The sequence below is a fragment of the Microtus ochrogaster genome, chromosome 8, assembly GCF_000317375.1.
Source record: "Microtus ochrogaster isolate Prairie Vole_2 chromosome 8, MicOch1.0, whole genome shotgun sequence".
Taxonomy (NCBI): Eukaryota; Metazoa; Chordata; class Mammalia; order Rodentia; family Cricetidae; genus Microtus; species Microtus ochrogaster.
Window position 1 is genome coordinate 36,022,149 of NC_022015.1, and position 26,294 is coordinate 36,048,442.

The 26,294-nt window shown below is 54.7% G+C and overlaps 2 protein-coding genes across 8 annotated transcripts in view; one reads left to right on the forward strand and one right to left on the reverse strand.

Moving 5' to 3' along the window:
* Positions 1-1,150: 1,150 nt before the first annotated feature.
* Cdkn1c (cyclin dependent kinase inhibitor 1C) lies at positions 1,151-3,860 on the reverse strand. Of its 7 annotated transcripts, none has more exons than XM_013347992.2 (4): positions 3,687-3,860; positions 2,617-3,550; positions 1,931-2,069; positions 1,151-1,836 (listed from the first exon to the last, which is right to left on the reverse strand). In XM_013347992.2, the coding sequence occupies exons 2-3, from the start codon at positions 3,539-3,541 to the stop codon at positions 1,936-1,938; spliced, it is 1,059 nt and encodes a 352-aa protein (XP_013203446.1). In that variant the 5' UTR covers positions 3,542-3,550; positions 3,687-3,860; the 3' UTR covers positions 1,151-1,836; positions 1,931-1,935. The 7 variants fall into 7 exon arrangements, with proteins under 7 accessions (XP_013203446.1, XP_013203444.1, XP_013203445.1 ...); XM_013347990.2 differs by having other exon boundaries at positions 2,581-3,550; positions 3,687-3,859; XM_013347991.2 differs by having other exon boundaries at positions 1,151-1,839; positions 3,687-3,858.
* A 14,293-nt stretch (positions 3,861-18,153) lies between these two features.
* Slc22a18 (solute carrier family 22 member 18) overlaps positions 18,154-26,294 on the forward strand; it is a 23,477-nt gene continuing 15,336 nt past the window's right edge. The window contains exons 1-5 of the mRNA XM_005351583.1: positions 18,154-18,210; positions 20,314-20,564; positions 23,600-23,697; positions 23,980-24,140; positions 24,463-24,595. Coding sequence (XP_005351640.1) covers positions 20,448-20,564; positions 23,600-23,697; positions 23,980-24,140; positions 24,463-24,595 — 509 coding nt within the window. The 5' untranslated portion in view covers positions 18,154-18,210; positions 20,314-20,447. The remainder of the gene's footprint in view (positions 18,211-20,313; positions 20,565-23,599; positions 23,698-23,979; positions 24,141-24,462; positions 24,596-26,294) is intronic.

Sequence of the window (26,294 nt, forward strand, 5' to 3'; positions counted from 1 at the left end):
CAGGTCCTTGAGGCCCCATGGCTACCTGCCAAGCTTCTGGACCAGTGTTCTCCTAACGGAAGGACCTAACCCATGCCTCTGTTGCCCAGCACCTCAAGTACCAGATCCACCCTCAAGTCATAGAGAAAAGGGCTGCTCTAGCACACAGGTAAGTGCTGGGCATTTCCCCCACCCCAGGGGAGCTAGTAGAAGCCTGAAAGCAGCTTTCCTTGCTGGGATCTAATTCCTGGGCCATGCAGCTGAGGGGCTGCTGCAGGCAGCAGGGTCTATGCTCTTACTGATGTCTGCCCTCTCAATGGGGTGGGGGCATTGCTCAGAGCCTGACTGCAGCTGGACCTCTAAGGTATTCAGGAAAGGTTAATTATACACCCCCACACATCTCTAAAATCTTGATCAAGCCTTTATAGGCTGATACCATTCATGAATTCTCTCTCGGCCCAAGGAATTTCATAAGGACTTCATGGGCCAATCTGTTTTATGTCACCTTTCCCTTTGAAAGCCATTGCTTTCATAGGTTTATAGACCAGGCATAAAGAGCCCTTCCTTTTTATACTAAAAGGGGGCTCTTTGGAACCCCATGCACTGTTGGGAAACAGGGCATGTTATGTAGGAGACGTAGCTTTGAATTCTTCCACAGAAGCTGGGTCAGGGCCCATCCCCACCCCACCCCACCCACTCACAGGCACCTCACTCTGTGTTCTCCTCTAGTGTTTGCTCATCACCAATGTCCCCACTCCCTGCCAAGCCATCATGCTACCCTCTCTTGGGGATGCTCAGCCTTATGGACCCTAGGGACCCTGGAGCTTTCAGGGCTTCACTGCAATCTGCACATGGAAAACTTCTACAGGTACATATGAGCTGTGTATGTTGTACTAAGTCCTGTAAGCCCCCATCTGGGCCTGGCTGGAGTTAGAAGGAAAAGTGAGTCTGTTGTGGGCAGACACTTGTTTCCCAAACCTGAGTAGCAGGTCAGTAGGCCCAGTGAAAGCCACACCCATCCCTCCCCCCTTTGTAAGCTGCCAACAACTCTGTCAAGTGATGACGATGTTTTTGACTGATTCCCCTCTTTGCCACAGCCCCCCACCCACCATGTTCAGTTGCCCCCGTTCTGGGGCTACAGAGGTGTAAAAGAACAAACAGACTGGAAGTGTAATTTTTGTTGGGCCTCTTTATTTAGAACCTGGCGGACGAGGAGCCCTGGGCAGTTGGTATGGGCAGCACAGGAACCATTTCGACAGTCTGGTCACCAAGTTTAAGAGCAATCTAATAAAGCAGGGGGGAGACTGTAAGCTAACTGGAGATGAATGTGTGGGGGCTTTTAAGCAACAACCATTCCCCTAGAGTCTAATATAAAAGTAGATTTACATTTGTGGGTAATCTGAAGCTGGTGATTTCTAGTGCCTTTGGTAATAATCAATAATCCAGCAGTTGCGTGGCAGAGAGATCCGCGCATGGATAAATACAATTATTAAGTTAGCATAATTTTTTTAACTTTTTGTACAAATATACATGTTTTTTTCTTTTTCTCATTTTTTCCTTCGTTCTACGTTTTCTAGTTTCTCTTTTTTTGCACTGAGAGCGAGTAGAGATTAAACATTTTACATAAATGATTTAAAGCTTTACACCTTGGGACCAGCGTACTCCTTGCACATGGTACAGAGTGTTCTCAATACATTGCACAGTTTTCAGATTTCCACAAAACCGTGGGCTGCTTTTGCGCAGCCTTCTCCGGTTCCTGCTACATGAACGAAAGGTCCCAGCCGAAGCCCCGAGTTCTTCCATCGTCCGCTGCCCAGATGCCCAGCAAGTTCTCTCTGGCCTTTAGGCTCTAAACTGCTGCTGCGGGGAAAGGGACTCAGGTGAGCACGCACGGCGGGAACCCCCCGGGGGCGGCCCCTCCGCGACCCCCGGGGGGGAGCGCCGAACTCACCTAACTCATCGCAGACGCTTGCGCGGGGTCTGCTCCACCGCGCCCACCCCAGGAGCCACGATAGGAGAGGGACACCCCTCAGGGACGTCGTTCGACGCCTTGTTCTCCTGCGCAGATCTCTTGCGCTTGGCGAAGAAGTCTGCGGGGCGACAGCGCGCGCCGGTCAGGGCGGGGCCGGCCCGGAGACCCGCGAGGGGGCCGGCGGAGTGCGCAGGGCGCGGGGCCGGGGTGGGGGCGCCATCCCCGCCCGCGCCGAGGTCCGCGGCGGGTCAGCTTTGTTTACGTCGCCGCGCAATGTGCTGTGTAAGCATTTCCCCTTGTCCCGCGGCCAAGCCCCCCGGGGCTGCCGCCGCACTTAACCCCCTCCTTGCCGCACACACGGCGCCCTAAGGGGCTCCCGCAGCCCGAGCCAAAGACCGCGATCCGAGTGGGTCGCGGCCAGGCTCACCCTCCCACTGCACGCTCGGGAGCCTTGGAGATGCACCCCCACCAGTAGGAGAGGGGTGCAGGCGCAACCGCGCCCTAAGCGCCGCGGGCCCTTTAATGCCACGGGAGGAGGCGGGGACCGGGCGAGGCCCCCGAGGGCGAGGGAGAGCCCGGCCGGCCGGACAAAGCGAGGCCGGGCCGGGGCGGGGCCGTGCGGGGCTCACCGGAGATGAGAGGCCCCGACAGCTTCTTGATCGCACCGTTCGCAGTGGCCGCAGCAATCCCGGCCGCGGGACGTCCTGGAATCCCCGATAGAGGCTGCTCCTTCAGCTCCCGGCCGCGCTGCTCCTGGTTCTCGTCCTGCTCCTCGACCGGCTCAGCACCCTGCTCCTCCACGGTCTCCTCGTCCTGCTCCTCGACCGACTCCGCGCCCTGATCCTCGATCGGGTCTGCGCCCTGCTCCTCGACCGACTCCGCGCCCTGATCCTCGCCCTGCTCAGAGCCCTGCTTAGCGCCCAGCTCAGCTCCCGGCTCAGCACCCGGCTCAGCACCCGGCTCCTCGCCCTGCTCAGGGACCTCCTCAGGGACCTGTTCCTCGTCGTCCTGACGCTCCACGTCCGGGTTCGCATCCGGGATCGGGTCTGGAGTCGGGTCCGAGGTCGCGTCCGGGGTCCCGTCCGGAATCGGGTCTGAGGTTGGATCTGAGGCCGGGGCCGGGGTCGGGGGTGGGGTGGGCTCCGCGACCACGGCCGAGGCTGGGGCGCTGGGCGGCTGCTCAGGCTCCTCCTCTAGGCCGTCGGGGGCCTCGCCGGCTGGCGGCCCAGAACGTGGGATGACAGCCACGGCCACCGGGGGAGGTCGGGGCCCCAGCACCAGGCGACAGCGCCCCACCTGCACCGTCTCGCGGTAGAAGGCGGGCACAGACTCGCTGTCCACCTCCATCCACTGCAGACGACCAGGGCCTCGAAGGGGCACATCCTGCTGGAAGTTGAAGTCCCAGCGGTTCTGGTCCTCGGCGTTCAGCTCCGCCAGGCGCATCCGCAGCTCGCGGCCCAGCTCCTCGTGGTCCACAGGCCCGAAGAGGCTGCGGCAGGCGCTGCTGCGCGCTATCACTGGGAAGGTATCGCTGGAAGCCAAGCGTTCCATCGCTGTTCTGCTGCGGAGGTACACGTCGGACATGCCCATGGTCGAAGGCTGTGCAAACGCGGGCGGCGAGAAAGAAGGGAGCGGGAGGAGAAGGAAGAGGGGAGAGGAAGAGGGCGGAGGATGGGCGTGGGCGAGACCCCTTGCACAGCCCTCGTCCGCCTCTGCCTAGGGACGCGGCAGCTACCTGGCTGATTGGTGGTGGACGGCTCCTGCGTCTCGATCGCTTGTCTTGTCCAGCTTGGGCCGCGCCCCCTCGGAGCTTGCCTGCCTGTTCGCTTGCTCTCAGTCGGGCCTAGCCGGCACCCCTCGAGCACAGCGCACTTGGCCTGTGGAACGCCCAGCCCGCTGCGCCCCTTTATACGCGCTGGCCCCACCCCCGCGCGCGCGGGCCTCCTCACGATTAACATAATGTAGTATTTTCAGTTTCAACAACACCGCGGCGATAGGCCGAGACACCCCGCCCCGCCCACAGAGGCCCGGCCCCCTAGACTCGCTCATTGGCCGCGTGCACACACCCCCGGGGCCGGGCGGGGCCGGCGATGGGCGTGCGCTGATTGGCGGCCGCGCTGTGAGCGGGCTGCGCGGGACAGGGGGCGGGGCTCGAGTTAAAGAGCTCTGCGGGCGGTAACGTGACACCGCGACGCCCCTCCCCCTCGCCCCATCCCCCCCCCGCCCCCCGCGGGCTCCTTTGTCTGCAGGCGGGGGCTTGCGCAGCCGCGACGCGCGCGCCCCCTCGGACCCTGAAGCTGGGCACTGCCCCTCGGCGATACTGGCGTCGGTGCAGGTCCTTCGGTCCCCACGGCCTGTGCTCTCACTAGGGCTGCGCCAGCTGATAGGGCTTTAAACCATCCCTACCAGCTGGGTCCTGGCCCTGGGCAGGACCATGGCTGGAGCTGCCCTCTGCACCCAGGCCTGTGTCCCTGCCTTCGTTCGAGGTGTCTGCACACCTGCTGGCACTAAGAGCCTCCAACAAGGAGGTAGAGACAGGGATCAGCTCCATTCTTTTCCAGAGGGACAATATTGTCGAGGTCTTAGGGGCCTGACCAGTAGCCTGATCTATGTGGGTTCACCTACCCAGATGAGACATAAACTGTTCCATCCTGGCCTGTACCTACATCACGACACTGCTATATGCCCAGGACCCGTCAGGCCATATCCAGGCACCAGTTCTGCCTGCCTTGGTTGACTGGAAGTAGTTGTGCTGGGAAAGAGGGAAAGACCCACCCCTCCTCCACAGCAGTGCCTCTTGGTGGGGCCCTGTGTACTCACACAAACACACCCCGACTGCGACTGCAGACCCCCACCCCCACCCCTGCCGCCAAAAGAAGTCCATTATTTAGGGCAGGGAGTCCAGAAGGTGACTCTGGCATGTGCCAGGAGCAGGCCCCCTCCCCCGCCATGGGGAACCAGGACTTCCGGCCATACTTGAAAGCCGTGCAGAGCCCCCAAGCTCTCCCCTCCCAGCAGAGACTGCCTCTGAGAATTCGGAGACAGAAACCTATTTGCAGTGGTTAGGTATTCGGAACAACCAGGAAGACGAGTGGTCGATAAGAGGTCTTCAAACCCTGAAGCCAGGTGCCAGTGAATAGGTCGTCCTGGAACAGGTGAGAGACGGGGTTTGGAAGCTGCCCTGGGGGAGAGACCAGCGCCTGTGACCTGTGAGGATGTCTTTTTCTCAGTACACCACTTTACAAATCTCTCCGGACATTGGTAAGTCACGATATTTTTCTGGAGTAAAATCAAACAAACGAAGGCTTCTGAACCCCTCACTAAAGGCTAAAATCAACTAGTCCAGGGTCACAAGGAGTCAGTTCTGAGCCTGTATTCAGGCTTCAGGGTCCTCACCAGAGACCCCTGGGCACAGGACCATGCTTGTTAGTGACCACCTGTCTCCCAGGGTTTCCCCAACAGTCCGAATACCCAGGCTACTGCTGTCAAAGATGGCAGGAACAGAGAAGGCCCACCCTGCCCACAACCCAGGCCAAAAGCTGCTGTGAGGACTGGACACACTCCCTGTGGTGCAGAGCCGACGTGCCCTATTAGTTGGGAGAAGCAGTAAAGGTGCCCAGGTGAGGTGTGCAGACTGCCTCACTGGGCATCAGCTTGGCTAGAACACCCCCACCCTAAGGTTGCCTGTCTTGTTTGCTTTCTACTTTTTGTTTGTTTTTATGTTGTTGTGGTTTTTTGTTTTTTGAAACAGTTTCCCTATGTAACAGTTCTGGCTGTCTGGGAGTTCGCTTAGTAGACCAGACTGGCCTTAAACTCACAGAGATCCGCCATCCTCTCTGCCTCCCAAGTGCTCGGACTAAAGGTGTGCACATCACTGCCTGGCTGCTTTCTACTTTTATATTACTGTTTGATCAGTCTATTTGTCCCACCTCAACCCAGGGGAAGTGACCACTCTGCAAGTCTATCACGGATTTGTTAGGCACACTGGTTCCAGGAGAAGGGCCCAGTCCCACAGCTAGCCCGCCAGCCCATGGAGTCTGCACGTAAGTAAACCTCTGTCTGGCTACAAGACTTACCTTCTATTTTCTGTCATTAAAAATACATCCAAAGGAAAAAAGTACATTTTTTACTGTGTTGCTGTTGAGAGCTGAGGGGTGGGGTGTTGGGGGGTGCCTGTTTGGTGTCCGGCTCATCGGGGACAAGTTTCCTGGGCTTGCCTCTTGTGGGGTAAAGGAAGTATAAGCCCTGGGACCCCTCCCTTGGTCATGGTGAGTAGAGCGCTGTTTCTGTCCTGCAGTCTTCACCCATAGCCTTGAGCAGTGTGTCCAGAGCTTCTCCAGAGCACCTGGGAAAAGCGCACATCTAAGTCCAGAGATCAGTTTGTGCCGCAGATCTCTGGCAAAATTTCATGCGCACCCGTTTAGATGACGACCACGGGAGCTGTTTTTCTGTGTACCCACCCGCTGACCAAACGGAAAAAAAAGAGGGCCGTGGCAAGGCTCAGGAACAGCCGCTCTTCCAGGGATTGGAGTAGGAGATAAAATGTGAAGAGCTGAGAGTGACTCAGTGGTAAGGCACTTGAAAAGTATGAACCCTGGCTCTGGGTTCCATCCCCGGTACCGAAAATAAATGAATGAATAAATAAATAAATTTTGGGTCCTTCATTGCTAAAAGTTTGGAGCTGACTCTACCGTGGCGCTACTGCCTGCAGCTAGAACACACAACAGGCAGGCGGACACTTGGGCACTATGTTCCGAGGAGGAAACGGGCTGCCTAGATTAAACCCTTGCTGTGGCTCCTAGGTGATTAAGGCCAGCTTAACCCACACCCTCCAGCTCCTCGAACCAACTCCAAGATTTGATTAGTGAATTGTAACTCAGGAAAAAAAATCTTGGCCCCAGCCCTCTCGCACTTTCATTCTTAGAGGAGATTGGAACAGCTAAGCCAGTTCAGTTTCCCAGAACGTCCTGGGGTCACACAACACCGGCATAGCTGCTCAGCTGCCACAGGGACTCGGGCGCCCCAGGAAGCCCCGTGCCCAGGGTCTTCTAGCCCCTAACTAGAGCGAAGGCAGCGTCCAGGTCTGTCCTTTGCTTCATGCTGCCCCCTGGTGGCCACTAGGGTAGCACCAGCTTCCTGGCTGCCCCATGCCTCCCTTTCCTGCCTGCGTGGATGATTCTCCTGGTCAAACACATCGCCTGACCCACAGCCCCAGGTTCTGGGACCTTCCTGGGGTAACCAAATATAGGATTGAGATGTGTCTTCCCCCATGGCCCTTAGTCAAACCTGCCTAAAGCCTTCACAGATTCTAAGACCCTGAGCTGTCTTATCAGATAAATTAAGGCCTTGAAGAATTTTCCATGAAACCATGGGCTGCCACATGTCACCCATCTATCAAGGAAGGTGGAGACTGCAGGCCCAGGGTCAGAACTAGAGGGAGAAGGCCAAAGGACCGGGTGACACACATTGCTGCTTCTGGAGGCCCTGGACGGCCATGGACAGAGAGCAATCTCCCATAGTCCTTCTGGGGTCTCTTTAGTTGGGAGGGGGGGTTTTCAGCTGGCTCCCTATTAATGATGCACTCTCAAGAAGGCCAAAGGCGTCTCCAATGTTGTGCCTACTCCGTGCTCTGACCTGCATCTGCTTTGGGCTCCCTTACCCACCACCCAGGAGAGAGAGGACAGGGCAAAGAACGCAGAGAGGTTCAGCATTCGGTCTGAGATCACTCAGCAGTCAGGGGCAACAGCCACTTCGCTGGCCTCGATCTTAAGGAATACTTGGACCAAGCCCTGGATGAAGTTTGTGCTGGCTCTGTTTGCGATGGCGGGAGCCCCTGGAATGTCCCCCACACGTTCCCCCCAGCCTCCAACGCCTGCCCCATTGGTTGGGCTGGAGGCTCCGAGGGGTTTGCGCGGTTACAGACCAACCCCGCCGCCCCCAAGCAGCGCCCTGCGCGCACTTGGCGGGGCCCCAGGCGGGCGCAGCGCGAACGCCCTCCCGCACCAGTTCCCGCGCTCGGCTCGCCCCGCCCCCAGGACGGGCTGTTCTTGGGGCCGCTGCCAGACACGTCCTCCGCAGGTGCCGGCCTCTCTCCGGTGACGCGGCCACATGCGGCCCAGGCTCCGATTACAGGGCCTGCCTTGTACTTGGGGTCCGGGCCGGGGGTCCTCACTCCCCAGGAATGGGTGGGAGGGGCAGGGCAGGCGGTGCTGAGGGAGACTACGAACAAGGAACAGCCGCAGGCAGGAGCCGCCCCCAGACACGTGCGGCGGCCGCCTAGCCGCCGCCGCGGTTTGGAGGCGGGGAGCCTGCGATCAGTGGCACGACTTGACTGCGCCCAGGACTCAGTCAAGTTCTAGAAGTCCACAACCACTGGGCATCCCAGGATCCTGATGCCCCTCTCTAGGGGATGAAGAGGTCAAAAGGGCTCCGTAGGAACCGAAGTCAAATATTAAGCTCGCCCAAAGTTCCCAGCAGACCATGTGCAACGCTGGGTCCGCAGGCCCAGGGGCCCACTTTGTGAAGGGTATGATAATGCAGATCCTCGAGTCCCTTCCCCCACATCCCCTTTCTTGTTGGCACTCGCAGCATTCACAATCAGAACCTCCTGCCCACGGGGTGCACCCAGGACCCCTAGGTCCCACCAAGCCACTACCTTTGGCCTAGCTACAGTGTCAAAGGAGTCCAGGACCCACCGGAGAGGCTAGGGGAGAGTGGGCCCCGCCCCACAGAGAGGAGGGCGAGGATCCCCTCTGAACCCCAAGTATTCCTCCCATGCAGGGAGAAGTAGCCCACCCACCACCACAAACACACTCAAACCCGGAGACAGACCTCAGGGATGAAAGGGTTGCCAAAAGATACTTTGTTATATTTTGTTTTGAGGCAAGGTCTTCTGGTGGACCCGGCTGGCTTCAGACTCGCTCTGTAGCCAAGGACGACGTTGTCGTTCTGACCCTCCTGCCTCTACCTCCTAAGAGCTGGGATTTCAGGTATGCCCTGCACGCATGGTTTATGTAGTGCTGAGAATATGCGTGCTAGGCAAGAACTCTTAACAACTGAGCTGTGTTCTCAGAGCCTAGGACTTTTAGACATTGTTTCGTGTGCCCTCACTTACTCTTGTAACATCCCTGTGAAGGAACCAAGGCCAGAGCGGAAGTCACTGCTCAGAGTCTCATCAGAAGTGGAGTTTGAAAGAATAGGCTCACCTGGGCCCTGTGTGGTCAGGGCAAGGGGGCCTTCCTCACTCCCTTCACTTCCTTCCTACTCTTCCCTTACACCCAGCCCTCCCTGGGCTGTGTTTTAAAGAGAGAAGTTAGCCAAGCTGGAAGTTGGACAATCAGGGCCTGGGACAGCTCCCAAGGTAGCAGTCCATCTTTAGCAGCACCTCCAGGATCCCTTGCTGAGGCGAACAGGTTCTTCCCCAGCTAGGCTGCTCAAGGCTAAAGAGTGGCAACTACGCGCTGCAGCGGAGAGGCCTCCTGATCAAGAGCCTCAAGATTAAGGCTGGACTCCTGCTGCCCCCTGGTGTTCAGTGACCACATTGCAGCAGGAGTGCCTCTCATGGGATGTGAAAGCTGGTCCTGCCCACAACTGTGCCTCACACCTGAAGATGAGTTGGCACAGATCTTGCTGTTCTGCGGCTGCATGCCCTCAAGATTGTGGTTTTGCCCAATGTGTCCAGTTAGAACTGTTAAAAGCCAGAGCCATGACTCACGCCTTAGGCAAACTGGCTGTTAACCTGTGAGTCTGTCCTAGCCTCCGAGGCTGCTAAGTTGTAGGACAAAGGGAAGGAAGGACAAAGTGCCTGCTCTGAAGACTGAAGCTGCCCTGTGGTGGTGGCACAGGCCTTTGAGTCCACCACTTGGGAGGCAGAAGCAGGCAGATTTCTGTTGGGTTCTGGCCTATATAGTGAGTTCTAGAGCTACAAAGTGAGATCCTGTCTCGAAAGACAAAAAACAAAACAAAAAAACTAAGATGAAAAGAGACACATACCAAAAAAGAGGGAGAGAGCAAGCCCCCAGGGGAGCGAGGTCTCTCTTCCACCATTCCTAGCCTCCCCCCCACCTCAGCTCTCTTTCCTAGTGCCCACCTGCTCTCTCGCTAGCCCGCACAGGCCTGGCCACCCTCCAGTGCCTTCTCCCTTGCTTCCCTCCCCTGAAATGACTAAACAAAGCCCCAGGCCTCAGAGCTCCAAAGCCAGCTGGGCTGGCTAGGAGGCATGCCCCCGGCCTTCCTCCCTTCTAGAACCTAGGTGATCATGTGAGTGGCCGTCAGCACGCCGTTAAGGTACAAGGCGCAGTAGTGACAGGTTAGCAGCTCTCAGGTCCCACAGGCCCCGTAGGCCCCATGGTAGCTCTTCATGGGAGGGTGGCTGCAGGCTGCACCCCAGGTCTGTGAGCACCCCAGTCTTTTCAAATGGGTTACAACAGAGAAACGAGAGGGTGGATGCTGACGAGATCACTGGAGCCAGGCAGAGAGGGCCTGAGGTTCCGTCCCTGAAGGCTGGTCCACACTCTGGTTGGAGACAAGGGCAGGAGAAGGACCAGGCCGAGTCCCACCCTCTTACTGGCTGGGTCCTTGGGCAAGCGTATGACCCTCTCTGAGCCTTGGCCTTCTCGTCTCTGCGGCTCCTCTAGAGGCCTGAGGACCATGTAAGCAGCATGTGAACTGTCAAAACAAGTCTCCCTCGAGGGTGCCTCACTACCTCCTTCCCTTGGTCGCCCCTAACAACGCTGGGAGGAAGGCTCAGACCCTTCCGGGTGACCCCCTCCCACTGTGCTGCAAAGAGAACTGGACTTTTCCTTTGATCCCAGGGGTGGGGGGTGGTGCTAAAGGAGGCTCAGACCTCAACAAAAGCACTTGCACCAGCAGTCACGTGGGTCCCCTAATCCGCGGCCTAATTACCAGCTCTGACAGCACGGCCCCTCCCCCAGCAGGTCCTCAGTGGCCCATTCCTCCAGTCTCCGCACACACATGCAGACCCTCAGTGGCATCTTCCCTCCTGCATACTGATCTGCTGCATCTGGCGGTTCCCATGCAATGGTCTCTACATGCCAATAACCCCATTTAATCTTCAGGAGAGTCAGTGAGGCAGAGAGCAGGGTTCACCCCCACATCCCAGATGGGAAAACTGAGGTTAAGCCTGTCAGTCATGATTGTTGACCACAGAACTCCATGTGAATGCTCCCACGCATGCTAGCAGGCCATCTGCCAAGCCCCAACTTCCTCTGCTACCTCCCTAGACTTTAATATATTGGGTTGGATTTTTTTTTTTTTTTTTTTTTTTTTTTTTTTTTTTTTTTAGGTAAGCTCTCTTGTGTAGCCTAGGCTCACAGCTCTCCTGTTCTCCTGTCTCGGCTTCCTGCGTGCTGATTACAAACAGCATACCATGCCCAGCTTCCACCAAGCTTCGGTTGGCAGCAGAGAGCAAACCAGTCAGTGCCGAGCCTTAGCTACACCTAGATTTCAGCCTTGATGCTCTGGGCACGGAAGAGGACATGGAGTGTCTGGACCTGGGCCTGATTATCCCAAGCCAATGTTCTTCTCTGAATGCTTAGCCAGTGCTCAGAGTAGGAGCATCTGCCTTGGAGAAAGTCTGCTGAGAAGCTGAGCCTCGGGGTCTTCCAAGCAGGAGAGCAGGGAGAGAAAGTCCAGGCCCAGCAAGACAGGAGACAGAAGGGATTTCAAGGTGTTAACCTGTGCCATACCCACAGATAGAAGGGATCGGCTGGCAGCTGGACAAGGAATAGATCTACCCAGAGATGCCATGTGTGATCATAGCAGGCAGAACCCTGGGGAGGAGCTGTGGCCAGGCTCTAATAGGCTCCCTTGGTTTGGCAAATTTGTTCTAGAACCAGTGAGGACAGAGAGATTCTTCACAGTCCACTCCCTGGATTGAATGTTGTACCTGAAGCCCTAGGGTGGGGGAAGCAGGGGACTCAGAAATTTACTCAGCTAGCAAGTGTGGTGATGCACGCCTTTAGTCCCAGTGCTCCAGAGGCAACAGGTAGATCTCTGGGAGTCCAAGACCAGCCTGATCTACATGATGAGTTTCAGGCCAGCCAGGGCTTCATAGCAAGACCCGATCGCAAAAGAGAGAGGGAGAGGGTAGGGAGGAAAGCTGCTCCTCATGTCTGTAATCCCAGAACTCAGGAGGCAGGAGCAGGGGGATTGCCTTGACTGGGCTACAAAGTGAGCCCTGCCCAAAAATTACAATAGAAGGGCTGGAGAGATGGATCAGTGGTTAAGAGCACACACTGCTCTTCCAGAGGACTTTAAATTGGTTCCCAGCACCCACATCATGATGCTCACGCCTTTGTGGAACCCAAAAGCCAATAACCCTGGCCTCTCCAGGCATCTGCACATGTGCACTCACCTGGACACATATGCATCTACAAACAAAGATTGAAAGAGAGAAACATGTACACACATGTACCCATAATTTAAAATAATAAAATAAATATTTTTTTAATGCAAACAAAAAACAAGCGCTGATCCCTTGACTGGGGTGCAGGGGCAACTGCTGCAAGGGAAGCCACAGGACCCCTTGACACTGTTCACTGATCTGATTGGAAAGGCCAGCTGGAATACAGCAGTGGTCTGTGTGACTTCCGGAGATCAGAGAGGAGAGGGCCCTCCATCCCAGTCAAACCAAGAATTCCCAAGCCAACTATGGGCTTCACCAGCTCCTTCCCTAATCTCTGGTCATCTGGCCTGGGTTGGAGATCTGGGACCAGGCTCTGCACATTGCACGCTTTCACCCAGAAGGTCAGTGGACACTTTTATAGACTTCTGGGAAAAACCTTCATCTGTCTCCATTATCACTATCAGCCTGGACCGTATAAACTCCCAGGGAACAGGCAGACAGAGGAGCTTAGTGGATGATGGGAAGCTGTCTGCCCAGCCTGGATCCCACGCTCTGATGCCTCAAGTCAGTCCACAGGCTGTTTCCTGGCATCGACACCAGTAGATGCAACCTGAGACGATGCAGCTTTCTGGGAGCCAGGGAGAGAACTGTGGACCTGGGAGCCGCCTGCTGGCCAAGGTCTGAAACTTCACCCGCTTTGGCGGAGAAGGAACATGGGACAGGCTGAGACCTCAAAGAGCCTGAACAGGGCTGTGACTACATTAAATCTTACCCCCTACTTTGTCCCCAGCCTCCAATCACAGGCCTTTTATTCCTGAAGAAGTACAACAGGGGTGATTCAAAAATTTCTCAAACGAATTGTTTAGACTGAACTGTTGGCTACACTGGAAAATGCTCGGGTCAGGCCACAGGAGGTAGAGTACACACCTCACGGCACACAAGGGCCTGAGTTCAAGCAGACTCAGGCACAACTCCATACTGCCCACCCCCTCGTTGCCTATCTGCTGACAAGCCCTGAGCCCTCATCCTTCTGTAAAAGCCCAGTTCCGCTCAGCCCAGGGCAGTTCCATACAGCAGGGCTGGCAATGGGGTTAGCTCTCCAGATTGCTACCTGACGTCTCGGGTCAGCTTTTCTCTCCATAGACATGTAGATCCGCCAGTCCACGGCTCCTATCAGACCTAAGACCACAGCCTTATCCCCTGCCGGCTGGACCATGGAAGAAACTGCCCATGCTGGCTTTCTCTCAGCCCCTCCATAGCTCCTCAGCCAGGCTATCCCTCTGCAAGCCAACAGCAGGCCAGATCAGAAGCCCAGGGCTCCCAGTCAGAGCATGGCTTCCATGTTATGATAGTTTGGAGATGTCCCACAGTCTCAGGCATTTGGATACTTGGTCCCTCGCTGGTGACGCGACTTGGGGGAGGCTTAGGGGGCCTTTGAAGAGCTGTGTCACTGGAGTAAAAGCTTGGAGAAATCCATTTTGGACTCACTCGCTCTGCTTCCTGACTGCAATTCTCACCTTCCAGCTCCAGCCACCAGGCCTCTGTTCTGCCATCATGAACTTCTAGTTCTCCGGAAACATAAACCCAGACGACCTCTTCCTTGAAGTGTTTTATCACAGTTTAGAAAAGCAACTGATACAGAAGTCGGTAACCAGGAGTAGGGTATTGACGCGACGGGCCTGACCCTTCTGGGTTTTTGGAAGAACGTGAAAGGCACTGAGATAAGAGAGCAGTTGAGTGTGATAAGCTGAACCTAATGGGCCATCTCAGGAGCCTGGAAGACATTAGCGCCAAGAGAAAAGCAGACTGAGGAGGCCCAACTCAGGAGATTCCAGAAGGGATAATATTAGCAAGGAGGCTAGAGTCTGTTCCTGAGACATTCTGGCCAAAAGAATGCATTTGCTTTCTGCCCTTGACCTAAGAGTTTGTCTGAGCCTACCAGGCGGTGGCGCAGGCCTTTAATCCCAGCCCTCAGGAGGCAGAGACAGGTGGACCTCTGCGAGTTCAAGGCCCACCGGCTCTACAGAGCGAGTTCCAGGCTCCAAAAAGCTACAGAGAAACCCTGTCTCAAAAAAAAAAAAAACAAACAAACAAACAAACAAAAAGGTAGAACAGGCTAATTTCATTGACAGAAGCAATCTCAAGACAGCCTAATGTTGACTGTGTTGAGTATTTACTAGTAATGACTCTTAGGCAGGTCTACGGTGAAAAGGAGCAAGTGAGGCAGAAAGAAATACACAGCATGCAGCTGAGAAGATGCCACAGGCGAGGCGGGTGCTGGGAGGAGGCTGCAGCAGAGATCAGCACAGTCACTGCTATGCACTGGGATAACGCTAAGCTTCCACTCTGTAAAAGAGAGCATAAGGCATTTTCTGATCTGCTAATGTGTTTTAAAGGGGCAAGGATCCACTCCAAACTGGCAGCCAAATTTTGCAGTGCTGTCCATGTGGTGCTGGCTTTACAGTCATGAAAGAGAAGGAAGGGGTCACTGAACTCTGAACGGTCTCAGAAAGCCACCAAGACTAGGCAGCGTGTGGCAGGAGCATCCTTACCGAAAAGCTCTGAGAGGGCAAAGGGCCCCGAGAGGCCATTTCATGAGATGGAAGTGAAGCTTGGTTTGTACTGGGAGTGCTGGAGCCATAGGAAGCCGATCTGTCAGGGAGAGCGGCATACAGGGAGTGGAACCGGCTGAAAAGAGAAGAGTGTGCTGCCAGCGGCAAAGCTAGAAAAGTGGAGCCCTCTGGCGTGAGACGTGGAATTACACAGTCTGGAGCTCACATTGCTGGGTCTTGAACCTGCTTTGGTCCAAAACCCACACCATTTCCTCACTGTGCCCCATTCCTCTTTGGAAGGGCAATGAATAATCTGCATCACTGTGTGTTAGAAGTATGTAACTTGCTTTTTTGTTTTGTGGAGGGGTACAGATAAGAGATGACTTGAGTCTCAGATGACACTTTGGACTTCAGAACGGTGTTGAGACTGAGAGGTTGTGGGGCCTATTGAAGCTAGACTAAATGCATTTTGCAATTTGATATGACCACAAAGCCTATGGGGACACAAAGTGGTGGTTTAAATGAGATGTCCCCCATAATCTTGGGCACTTGGATACTTGGTATCCCAGCTGGTGATACTGATATAGGAAAGTTTAGGAGATGTGACCTTGTTGGAGAAGTACGCCATGGGGGAGGGCTTGGGAGTTTAAAGACCCACATCATTTCAAATTTATTCTCTCTGCTCCCTATTTAGAGTTCAAAACATGCACTCTCAGCCCCCAACTCAGCTGCCATGCCTCTGCTCTGCCATCATGGACTCTCGTCCCTCTAGAAAAATAAACCCAAATTGCCTCTTTCTTCTGTAAGTTGCCTTGTTCGTAGTACTTTCTCGTAGCCACAGAAAAGTAACTGATATCCACATTGTCACAGCTGAGATATCATCTGTCCCCTCAACACATGCACCGTAAACAACCTAAGAAAGGATGCAGAGGGCTGAGGAGGGTGGCTTTCCTGGAAGCAGCTTGGCATGCCAGTGCTGCAGAGGTGGGCAGAGACTGGCAAGTCGTGGGGTCCCAATGATAGGGGGTGGCTGCTGTGGAATAAATAACACCCAATAGTGACCTCTGACCTTTACAAGAACCTACACACATGAATGCACGCACACATGAAGGACACAGACCCACTGCCGAACATGATTACAGGACATAGACCTGGAACTGATCTGACAGTTTCCTCCCTGCTGGCTAGCTTTCACAGTATTGGAAGTTGCTTTGCAGGCCATAGGGAGAGAGAAACCATTCATGGTCTGACCCAGGAGTAAACCCTGCAGGCTACAATACCAACCCTCCAAGCAAAATGTGCCCACTGGCACAAGAGTAACTTGAGTGCTTTGGGGGTAACTAACCACTCTTGGCCAGGACCTGCTTCACTAAAGGGAATTCCTCCCTGGTATTGTAAACTCAGTCAACAGTATATGGCTTAGGAGGTCATAGACCCCAGGAAGGAGCCTACTACTGTTGTCTTGCTAAATGGGCGTTATCAAACTGCCTTCTAAATGTTTGCTTATACATATTAATTAATGCCATTCTTCATCTTAGCCAGAGACCCTTTTCTTGCAGTGAGTTGTAGTGATATTTTCTTTGTGATCTAACAAATAAAGCTTACCTGAAGATCAGAGTGCAGAGCTAAGCCACTAGTTAGCCATAGAAGCCAGGCAGTGGTGGTACACATCTTTAATCCCAGCACTTAGGAGACAGAGGCAGACAGATCTCTGTGAGTTCAAGGCCACCCTGGACTACATGATTGAATCTTTCTAAAAGAACAACAGAGCTCACACAAAGGTGATCCCAGCACGTGGAATCGCATGCCTTTAGTCCCAGTACTAGGGAAGTGGAGACAGGAGTGATATGGCTGGGTGGAGAGAGGAATATAAAGAGGAAGAGACGGGAGTCAGTGCAGTCTGAGGATTTATAGATCATAGAGACGGATGCTGTCTGAGGTTTTGTAGAGTGAGCGATAGTCCGAGGATTCAAAGAGACAGATGTAGGCTAAGGATTCAGTCTGGGATGTATAGTCTGAGATTTCGTAGAGAGAGATTCAGTCTGAGGATTTGTAAAGACAGGATCACCCCTTTCGGTCTGAGCATTGGTAGAGGTAAGAATTCTCTAATGGCTGGCTGCTCTGCTTCTCTGATCTCTCAGCATTTGCCCCTATATCTGACTCTGGGTTTTTATTATTAAGACCAACTAGAGTCCGTGCTACAGTGAGCAGTACTTGATGAAGAGACTCATAACTCAAAGCGCTGAGAATAGGTGATCGTTGAGAGCTCAGCCCTGAATGGTACGTCTGGATCAGCCTGACCTCCAAGGCTCAGGGGGCATCAAGGAAAAGGGAACAAAGAATGTAAGAGCCAGAGGGTGGAGAGGACCGCTGTGAGCCGCTGTCTTCGGGACATGATATGGTCATTGTACCCATGAACTCCCTGTAGCCATGGTTACCTGCGTAAGATCAAGACAACAGATCAGACAGTCCAATAGGTGGCACTAGCGGACTTAGTAAGGAGAGAGGGAGAGAGAAACGGAGAGGGAGGAAGAGGGAATGTGAAAGAGGGGGCAGATGTTGGAGGTTATGAGAGGGAGAATGGGAAGAGAGAGTTAGGTGTGCAAACGATCAAGATACATTGTATACTTGTATGAAATTGTCAAAGAATAATAAATGCTATTCTCTTCCAAACAGACACAGCCTGTATACAGTAAGTGCTCAATGGTTATGTGAGGTTCCTGCCTCACAGCCACATCACTAAGCCCAGGAAATCATATAGGCTGTATCTCTCTCCTCAGGGAAGCTCTGGTGTGTCCTGAACCTCAGCACATGGCCGTCACGGTGACTTTCTCTGCACATGTGGCCATGTTCCTGCCCCACTATTGCTGCCCCTAACGCCACTGGACTCCCTTAAGTCCAAACCCCAGCAGATGTTCACAGCTGCCTGTTCTCACCTCTGAGCCCTGCCATACTGTTCCCACAGCCTGACATACCCTCCCTAAATCAGCTACGTCTGTGTTTCTCCTCAGACCCCTGATGAGTAGCCACCCCTTCTGAGAAGCTGCCTCCCAAACCTGCCCCAGATAGGAATCAGCCCTTCCTGCAGCTGTCTGGGTTGTTCTCCTTGGCAGAACAGTGGCCACAGTAAGTAATACTGGCCCCCCGGAGAAAGCTACTTCCTCTTTAGAAAGAGATCCCAGGTTCTAGTGTTCCCTGTTCCTCTCTAGCCAGAAGGGCAATTTCCCCACACTCCCTCACAACCAGGAAGTGTCCCGCCCCTCTGGGGCCTGTTTAGAACAAGTACAAAAGCTAGGATCATTCCACGCGCCTGTTTCCCAAACTGCAAGCTCCTTTTGTGGGTGAGTAGCCTGCCCCTTTTCTTTTTCCTTATCACGAACACTGGAGGATCCTTGGCCTCCCCCTCTGTTCCCGAGGTGGTCTTATTCACACCCCAAGCTCTGCCCAAGGACCCTGGTCAGTAAAGATTTCACATGTCCACTGGGGAAGAATTAACCTACTAGGGATCTGACCTGACAGGAACTATTCCACACTTCTTCCTGATGGAGCTCAGGAGGACCTGGACTCCGGTCTTTCCCTGAGTCCTGAGATTCCTGACCCTCAAGTTCTCTTCTTTCCATGGCAGCCTTTATATCTCATCTTTCCTGTCTGGAAGCCCGGGCTGACTGGGTCTCCTCCTCCAACCCTCAGAGAGCCATGGTGAGCCCCTACAGCCTCTTGGCAGAGGACCTGGGATCCACACTTGCAACACATCTCCCATCCCAGTTCTCACCCTGGAATCTACCCCAGACATACTGCACACACCTGGAAACAGAGCCCTAGGCCTGATCCATCGGTTTGAACTCCCACGACCCTGGCCCTGACTACCTGTTTTGAGGCATGTTCTCAATGGGCTTCCCTGGGCGTCCCCTGTCTGCTCCCACCCTGTGACAACTCCTCCCGTTTCTGATTTGCTGAGTCAGGGTGAGCACACAGCAAAGGAGGTGTTGATTTTGACGCTGTGGCCTGTGACCTCACCCCTATTCGGCTGCAAGGTAGAAAGATGGGGGTGGGCATCTGGTTTCTTAGCAATGATCAACCTGTCTGGAGAGGAATGGGTATGGATAGTAACGGGCCTCGGCCAAACTAGATTAGAACCGTGTCTTCCCTCATGGTGCCATCCGGGCTGAAGTGCTAGGTACCAGGCTTCTCTGCTCCTCCAGGAGTGTGGGAACAGGGAAGGCAGGGTGACATGGGGGAAAGGAGGCGTTTCTGTAGCTTCCAGAAACCTCCTGATCAGTGAGAGAGGTCCAGTGTTCAAGAGTTGCCCAGACAAGTGAAATATCTCTGCATCACCCCAGGCTTCTGCTTTCCCTTTTTCTCCTGGATCCCAGGTCCAGCCTCCCTCCTTCCTTTTCTCTTTTTCCTCCTTCTCATCTTCCCTCCCCAACCCGAAATGGACACCCTCTGCTGCTTGAGCGGTCAGAGTTCCAGCCTCCTCCCGACCAGGGTAGCGTCCAGGGCTGGACCGAAGCCCAACACTTGGAACTACCCTCAGGGGCGGGTAGTGGGGCGGGGCCTCGGGATGCGTGTCTGGGTTGGCCAATGAATGCTTAGAGGCTGCTTTGCCGGCTTGCCCTGATCCCCAGGGTGGGTGGAGCTAGCTGCCAGGTGGGCGGGCCATCCCTGGAAAAGAGGGAGGGCCCAGGTTATTGCGGGGTGGGACCTTCCCGGGTCACCGCGGAAGGGCTGGTGTCAAAAACACCTGGGAGGGCTCTACCACGAGGAATGCAACCTATGCTCTCCCGCGAAGACAGGTACAGAGGTCACCTGTTGAGCTTCCAGAGCGTAGGATACCAAGTATCAGGGCCCTTGATGGACTTTCGGGTGAAGGCTGTCCTGGGGCACTAATGGTGAAGTCAGGCAAAACTTTGAAATGGGCTCAGCCAGGCGTGTAACATCTGGTTCCCACCCGTGGAAGAGGTTGGGAGGGAAGGAAAGCACCCACTCTAAGTGAGGCTGAGCTGCCCTACAAGTGTGGGGCCTGAAGAGCTGAGCTGTCCCCCAGTCCCTTCTCTACTCCAACACCAGAAAACCCTAGAGCTTCAGACAGGTCCCAGAAAAAGGAAGGTTCTCGGTGGATACAAAAAGGCCCCTGCGTAATGACTTGTGTCAGCCCCATACCAAAAACATACGCCAAAAGTATCCGCCAGAAACTCTACTTGCCTTCTTTTCCCTCTAGAAGTAAGGCATGGGGTCTTCCTGTGGAGGACACCTGGGGACTCAGACAGACTCCCTTTTGGGGTGAGGGTGCCCTCTGAAGTATGGGGTGCTCCTGTTTCCTCTTCTATGGAGGCTGTGCCCTAGACCAGGAGCCAGCAGATGGGGAGGGTACCCGACCCACTCTTGAAGGCCGAGGTAGCTGGAGCTCTACGGTCCTATACTCTCTTCTCCCTCTCCTGCAGGCACAGGCCACCCCTTCCAACCTGGTGAGTCAGCACCCAGCCAGAATCAACAGGACTTTTGCCCCTTGCCTGCCACAAGGCTTGCCCTGCTCTGGCTCAGGTTCCTCCAGAGGTCCAGATACCGCCTGTCCGGAATGTCTGGCCAGCTCTCTGGCAGCATGGGTGCTCACCGGAAAGGGATCATCATACTCACCTATGTGCTGGCCGCCCTGGAGCTAACGTGTCTCTTCATGCAGTTCTCCTTCTTACCAGTGAGTAACACCCACACCCCACACTGGAGGCCCAGCACTGCCTTCTTGGTGGGCAATGGCAGGGAGCAAGGTGGGGCTTGATGCTGCTGGATACGTTCAGAATCCTAGGAACTGGACCCATTGACACCCCCACCAACCTGTGAGCTGCCCACTCTGCGTTTCTTGAGACAGTGTTCTCCTCCTATAGCCGCCTCACTTGCTGCCCTCTGCCCCATTCTTCCCCTGGGTGCCTATGCCTGACACCTACTCAGCTCCTGTCCTGAAGGGCTGTAGGCAGTCAGTCTTTTCTGATCTTTGTGTCTGTCCATCCCTTTGTCCTTCTAGGTATCCCTTCTGTTTCCCTGTGTCCACACTTTATACCCTATTCCATGTTACCCATTTCACTGGCTTCTCTCCTACCCACCAAAACATGAGGACAGGGACTTGGTCCCACAGCCTTGCTGGATCTACCAGAATCAGTGCAGGGTGGAGCAGAATAGTGGCTACTGGCTACAGGATGCCTACCTACAACCTTTGGTTCGTTCCTACTTTTCACTAGAATTTAGTCACTCTCAACAAAACTGTATGGAGCTGGCCCACAGGAGTCCACGGCATACGGGCGGCAGCATCTAGAACTCAGAGGTCCACTATCCATCTCCCTTTTCTGTCCAGCCTGGGTGGGATCGTGACATTGGCCACAGACCACCTTACAATGCTCTCTTGGAGATTCACAAGGCTAGGTTAGCTGGAGCGTTGGGTTGAGGTTGGCTCTGTGTTAGGCTTGGGACCCACTCAGCATATGGGCCTGGCCCTCAGTATGATAAGCAGGCCAGGCTAGGTAGAAGTAAGATACCTGGGCACACAGGAGTTTTGATTGAAGCCAGAACCCTGCTCACATTGTACCCAAAAGTCCAAAGTTCAGAAATACAAAGAACAGAGTCAGATATGACCAAAAAAATGAAGCCTGAGTCCTGGCTGCCAGGCCCTCCACTCCTCTGTCCCTGGAGACTAGAGCGGCAGAGCTGGCCCTACCTGCAGCTGGGAACCTGGGTTAGAGGCAGCCCTGGCCTTTATGGTCATTCTGGGAGTGACAGACACTTTCAGCTCAGGACCCCACCCTCCATCAGGCTTCTTAAATTGAGCTCTGCTCATTCACTGATAGCCCGGGTCCCCACCCCAAGCCTCCTTCCTGAAATGTTGGCACCTGGACAGGAGCCTTACCTTCCTCCTCATAAAAGGAGGGTTGGCATGGGGAGGAGAATGTATTTCAGCCTCGGAACAGCCTGCATGAACCTGCAGTGGCTCCCACAGAGAGGCTCTGGTTGGCCAGCCTATCCTCATGAAGTCCTATGCACAGACCCCGGACTGTGACACATCAGAGCACAAAGGACCAGACACCTGGCCCTCAGAGCTGGTGGCTGGCAGGGTTTCAGTAGTGCTGGTGTAATAGTGACACGGTGCAGTGAAAGAAGAAATGGTCGGGAGTGAGAAAGGGTGAGGGCGCACGACAGATCTGGGGTCAGAAGGCAACAGAAGAGCAAAGGGGTGAAGGCAGCCGGAGAAGCACTACCATGCAGAGGCCCTGGGATGGTGCTGAGCTTGCAGCTAGAGAAGAGGCATTGAAGTCCCAGGACCACACTCATCAGGAGCTGCAGATTCCAGGATGACTAGGGACAACCATGGAGGGGTGCAAAGGGGGCAGATCTGCTGTCAGTGGGTGGGTTACTTGTGAGGGAGGATGAGAGAAAGAAGTTCAGAGATGGACCCAATCTTGGGAGGGCAGATGCTGCCTGTAGTGAAGAAGCTGCCTGCAGGGGCTCTCTGGCTACGAGCACTGACTGCTCTTCCAAAGGACTAGGGTTTGATTCCCAACACCCACATGGAAGCTCACAACCACCTGTAACTGTAGTCCCAGGGGGCTATAATGCCCGCTGTGGGAACTACACACATAGTGCACAGACTATATGCAGACAAAACAGCCATACACGTATAATAAAAAATGATAAAAAATAAAATCAAAGAAACAACAGTCAAGGACCTCGTCAGTGTTGAGGAGGACAGATCCCTAGTTCCTGCCATGCTGTGCAGGACATGATTTCAGACAAGGCACAGAATAGAGGAGGAACGTGCTGGCCGTGGGTCAGAGGCATGGGGCACTACATGACAGAAGTGGCCACAGCAGGCTCTCCAAGTGGGAAAGGAGGATGGCAGGAACTATTGATGAGGTAGGAGGCCCAGGACAGTCTAGAGCACAGAGTCACAGAGGAAGAAGCAAGCCACTGAGGCAGGTGCCAATCAGAGAGGGGCTGGCTGGGGTTTCCCTGAGCAGACTGCTGGAGGAAGGAGGAAAGAGAAAAAGCAAGTGCTTCGGGCAAGGCAGGAGAGAGCTAGAGCACCTGGGTCAGCACCCAAGGCTGTGAGGGGAACTGGAGTAGAAGGCACCAGGGAGAATCCCAACAGACTGACATTGTTAGAACAGGGCCCTCAGGAAGGTCTCGAGAGAGGAGACCTTAAGGAGTGTTAGCCTTGGGACAGATGCCTATGGGGCTAGTGACAGGTGGGCCAGCAAGGAGGAAGGAGGAGGCAGAGATCTAGTTGACTCATGTGGGGTGCAGCTGGATGGGGAGGATAAGATCCTGGGGTCCCAGGACTGCGTGGGTCCTCTATAGGAATACTGCCACCTCTCTTTTCCTATCAGATAGTCAGCCCCTCAAAAGGGCCTGAGTCCTAAGGAACTCACAGAGCAGACTGTCTGGGCTGGGCCACATCTCAGAGGTTGTTAAGAGGTTCAGGGAAGTTACTTGCTGGGCAGGACAGTGCTATTAACATTTGAGGACAAGACATTGAGGATGGACGTCTCTCTGGGGTTCACTTGAAGCGTGTCCTGTGGAGGGGTTGGGCCAGAAGTCATTGGCTAGGGACTCCTACAGGGTCCACCTGGAGAGGGAGGAAGAGGGACCCCAAGGAAGGCCTCCTCTCCCATGACACTGCCCTCTGCTCCCTCCCACCCTTACTTGTCTGAAGTGGCCTGACTACAGACCCTTCTTGTGTTTCAGTATCTGTCTCGGACACTAGGCCTCGATTCTGTCAACTTTGGCTACCTACAAACGATCTTTGGAACGCTTCAGCTGCTGGGTGGGCCCGTGTTTGGCAGGTATGGTGTGTGAGGGATGCAGAACCCACAAGACCACATGACCGCCCCTCCTGTTCAATGGGTGTAAGAGAGATGCAGCTCCTGGTTGGCTTCCAAGCATCCTTGGTGCCGCATTAGTGATACCCCAAATTCCAGCTAGCGGACCTACAGACGACTTCCTTGATGGAAGCTCACATACCCACACCTGCCCTGGGTGGTCCTTCACCAGCCTCCCAGCAGCCCCAAGTGGGGAGTGAGGGAAGGGCCCTGCCTGCTGGGCACTGACTCACCCTGCTGCCCCAGGTTCGCAGACCAGTACGGGGCACGGGCAGCCCTCTCCCTCTCCTTCGTGGCAGCCTCGGCTCTCTATCTACTCCTAGCAGCCTCCTGCAGCCCAGCCCTGCCTGGTGTCTTCCTGCTCTTCGCCTCGCGCCTACCCTCAGCACTCATGCACACGCTTACAGGTAGAGACTGGTGGGTAGACCTGGCGGAAAGGGGGTAGAGGGCAGAGATGAGGGCGTGGCTTCAGGTAGGGGCAGGTGGCGGGTGAGTGGGATGGAGAGGTGGTGCGTGGTCTAAGACAGGCCAGACAGAGTAGAGAGGTTGTAGAGGTGTGGACTGGGTGGAGGGTGCTGTGGAAGGGCTGGGGGGGGGGATACAATCTGGGTGGAGGGGCTGCCAGGCCTGGCCTAGTTGGAGGAGTTTGAAGGCGTTTGTTGCTTGGACTCCTGAGTGGGCTGTCCACCGTGAGGGGTCGAGTCCAGTTCAGCCCCCTCCTACCCGCAGCTGCCCAGATGGTCATCACAGATCTGACAGCGCCCGCAGAACGGCCAGCGGCCCTTGGCCGGCTGGGTCTCTGCTTCGGCGTTGGAATGATCTTCGGCTCCCTGCTTGGCGGGACCCTTAGCACCACGTATGGGTAAGTGGCCTGGCAAGGGCTTGGGGAGCCAGGAAGGCACTTGGCAGGTTGCTCACCCTCAGACCATTGAGCCAGCAGCAGCACCTCTCTGAGACTTGGTTTCCCCACTTAAATCTCAAACATTTGGGGAATCAACCTGCAGGGTGGGTGGAGCGTTGGGTAGTGTCGCCACCAGGGGGCGCCATCGTTACGGCCAAAAGCGCAAAAGTGCCGCTTTGGAAACGTCTGTCCTGTCCAGGAGGAAGGGTTGGGAAGGTGCCTCTGACATTCCTGTGTAGACTGGGACTCTTCACATTCATTCTTATTGCATAAAATCTCATTCAAGCTGTTTCTAGAGGTGGCTCTCTCTCGGGAGGGGGGCTGTGGCCGGAGTCCCTTTGAGGAAGAGGAAGGAGGGGATAGATACCCCAGTGTGCTGCCCGCCCTGTGTGCCTGTTTTCCTCAACTCTAAAAGTTAGTTCTGACAGTGGCTTGCAGACTTAAGGACATCCACCAAGTTAGGCTTCTACCAAGTCCCCAGCTCTCTGCCCCAGAATTCTTCACCTGACCCTGCCCTGAGGACTCAGTTCTTTGTCCCCTTAGAAAGACCTCAAAAAACAAAACATAATTATAGGATAGTCTTTGGTAGGCTCTCCTGTCTGCCCACTCCTGCAGTGGGGACAGACCCAAGTGAGGTCTCCTTGGGAGAAAAGCTTCACCGTGGGCTTAGCATGTTCCCTGGATCCTTGCCCCAAACCTCCTGCACCCATCGGAATGAGATCCTAAGAGTCGGCCTGCTCCTACTGCCCCCCCAAAACTCTCATGAAGTCAGCTGTGGTGCTGGGGCAGGGGCCTCCTCCAGTAGGGCCCATGTGCTTCTTCTCAGAGGAGCCTGTGTCCTCAAGATGGACACAGCTCCTTGTAGGCTCTCTCCTGGACAGAGCCTTCTGAGTGTCTAAAACCTGTGCTTTGGAGGTGACATTTGAAGGGCATATCTGTCACAACCAGGCTCTCTCATCTTGGATTAGCAATGTCAGTCCTAAATTCTTAGGATTTGACTTCCTCCTCAAACCAGGCCCTGTAACCAAGGCTCCCCAAATTTCCTCAGACCGACCCAGTGACAGTAGAGGCATCCAGGCAATGGCTGAGCTCAGAGTAGCAGGTATGGGCTAACACCAGGGCCCCGTTGCAGCACGGCTCTAGGATGGTCTGCGGCAGGCTCTCTTGTCTGTCCCTTGCAGTGGAGACAGACCTGGCTTGGCAAGAAGGTCACCAGGGACACATGGCAGAGGTCGTTGACATGGACCTGGATGCCCTCTCAACATTAATAATAATTATTAATAGCTTGTCTAGCTCACTAGTGCTAATCGAGCATCTAACAAGTGTCCCCCAGGATTCCACATTCTGGGGCACAATCGGGAATGAGACAGCCCAGGTCTCTAGGCTGTGTTAGAAGTGGGTCTAAGGTCCTAAGAAAACAACTATCTGGGCAAAGAGAATGACCCGCAAGGCAAAACGTTTTGCTTCTGCAAGAGGGGGCAAGCTTATCGATGGGGTTTGAGTTAGGTTTGTTCTCCTGTGCTTTATTCTGAGTGCTTGGAGCTTGGTCTGGTGTTTGACCAGATCTGCCGATTTCAAGCTGATAAGCAGGTGAGGTTTGGAGCAGAATTCCTGACCTTGAGCACAGATTTTGATTCCAAGAACTGATGACCCTGGAGGA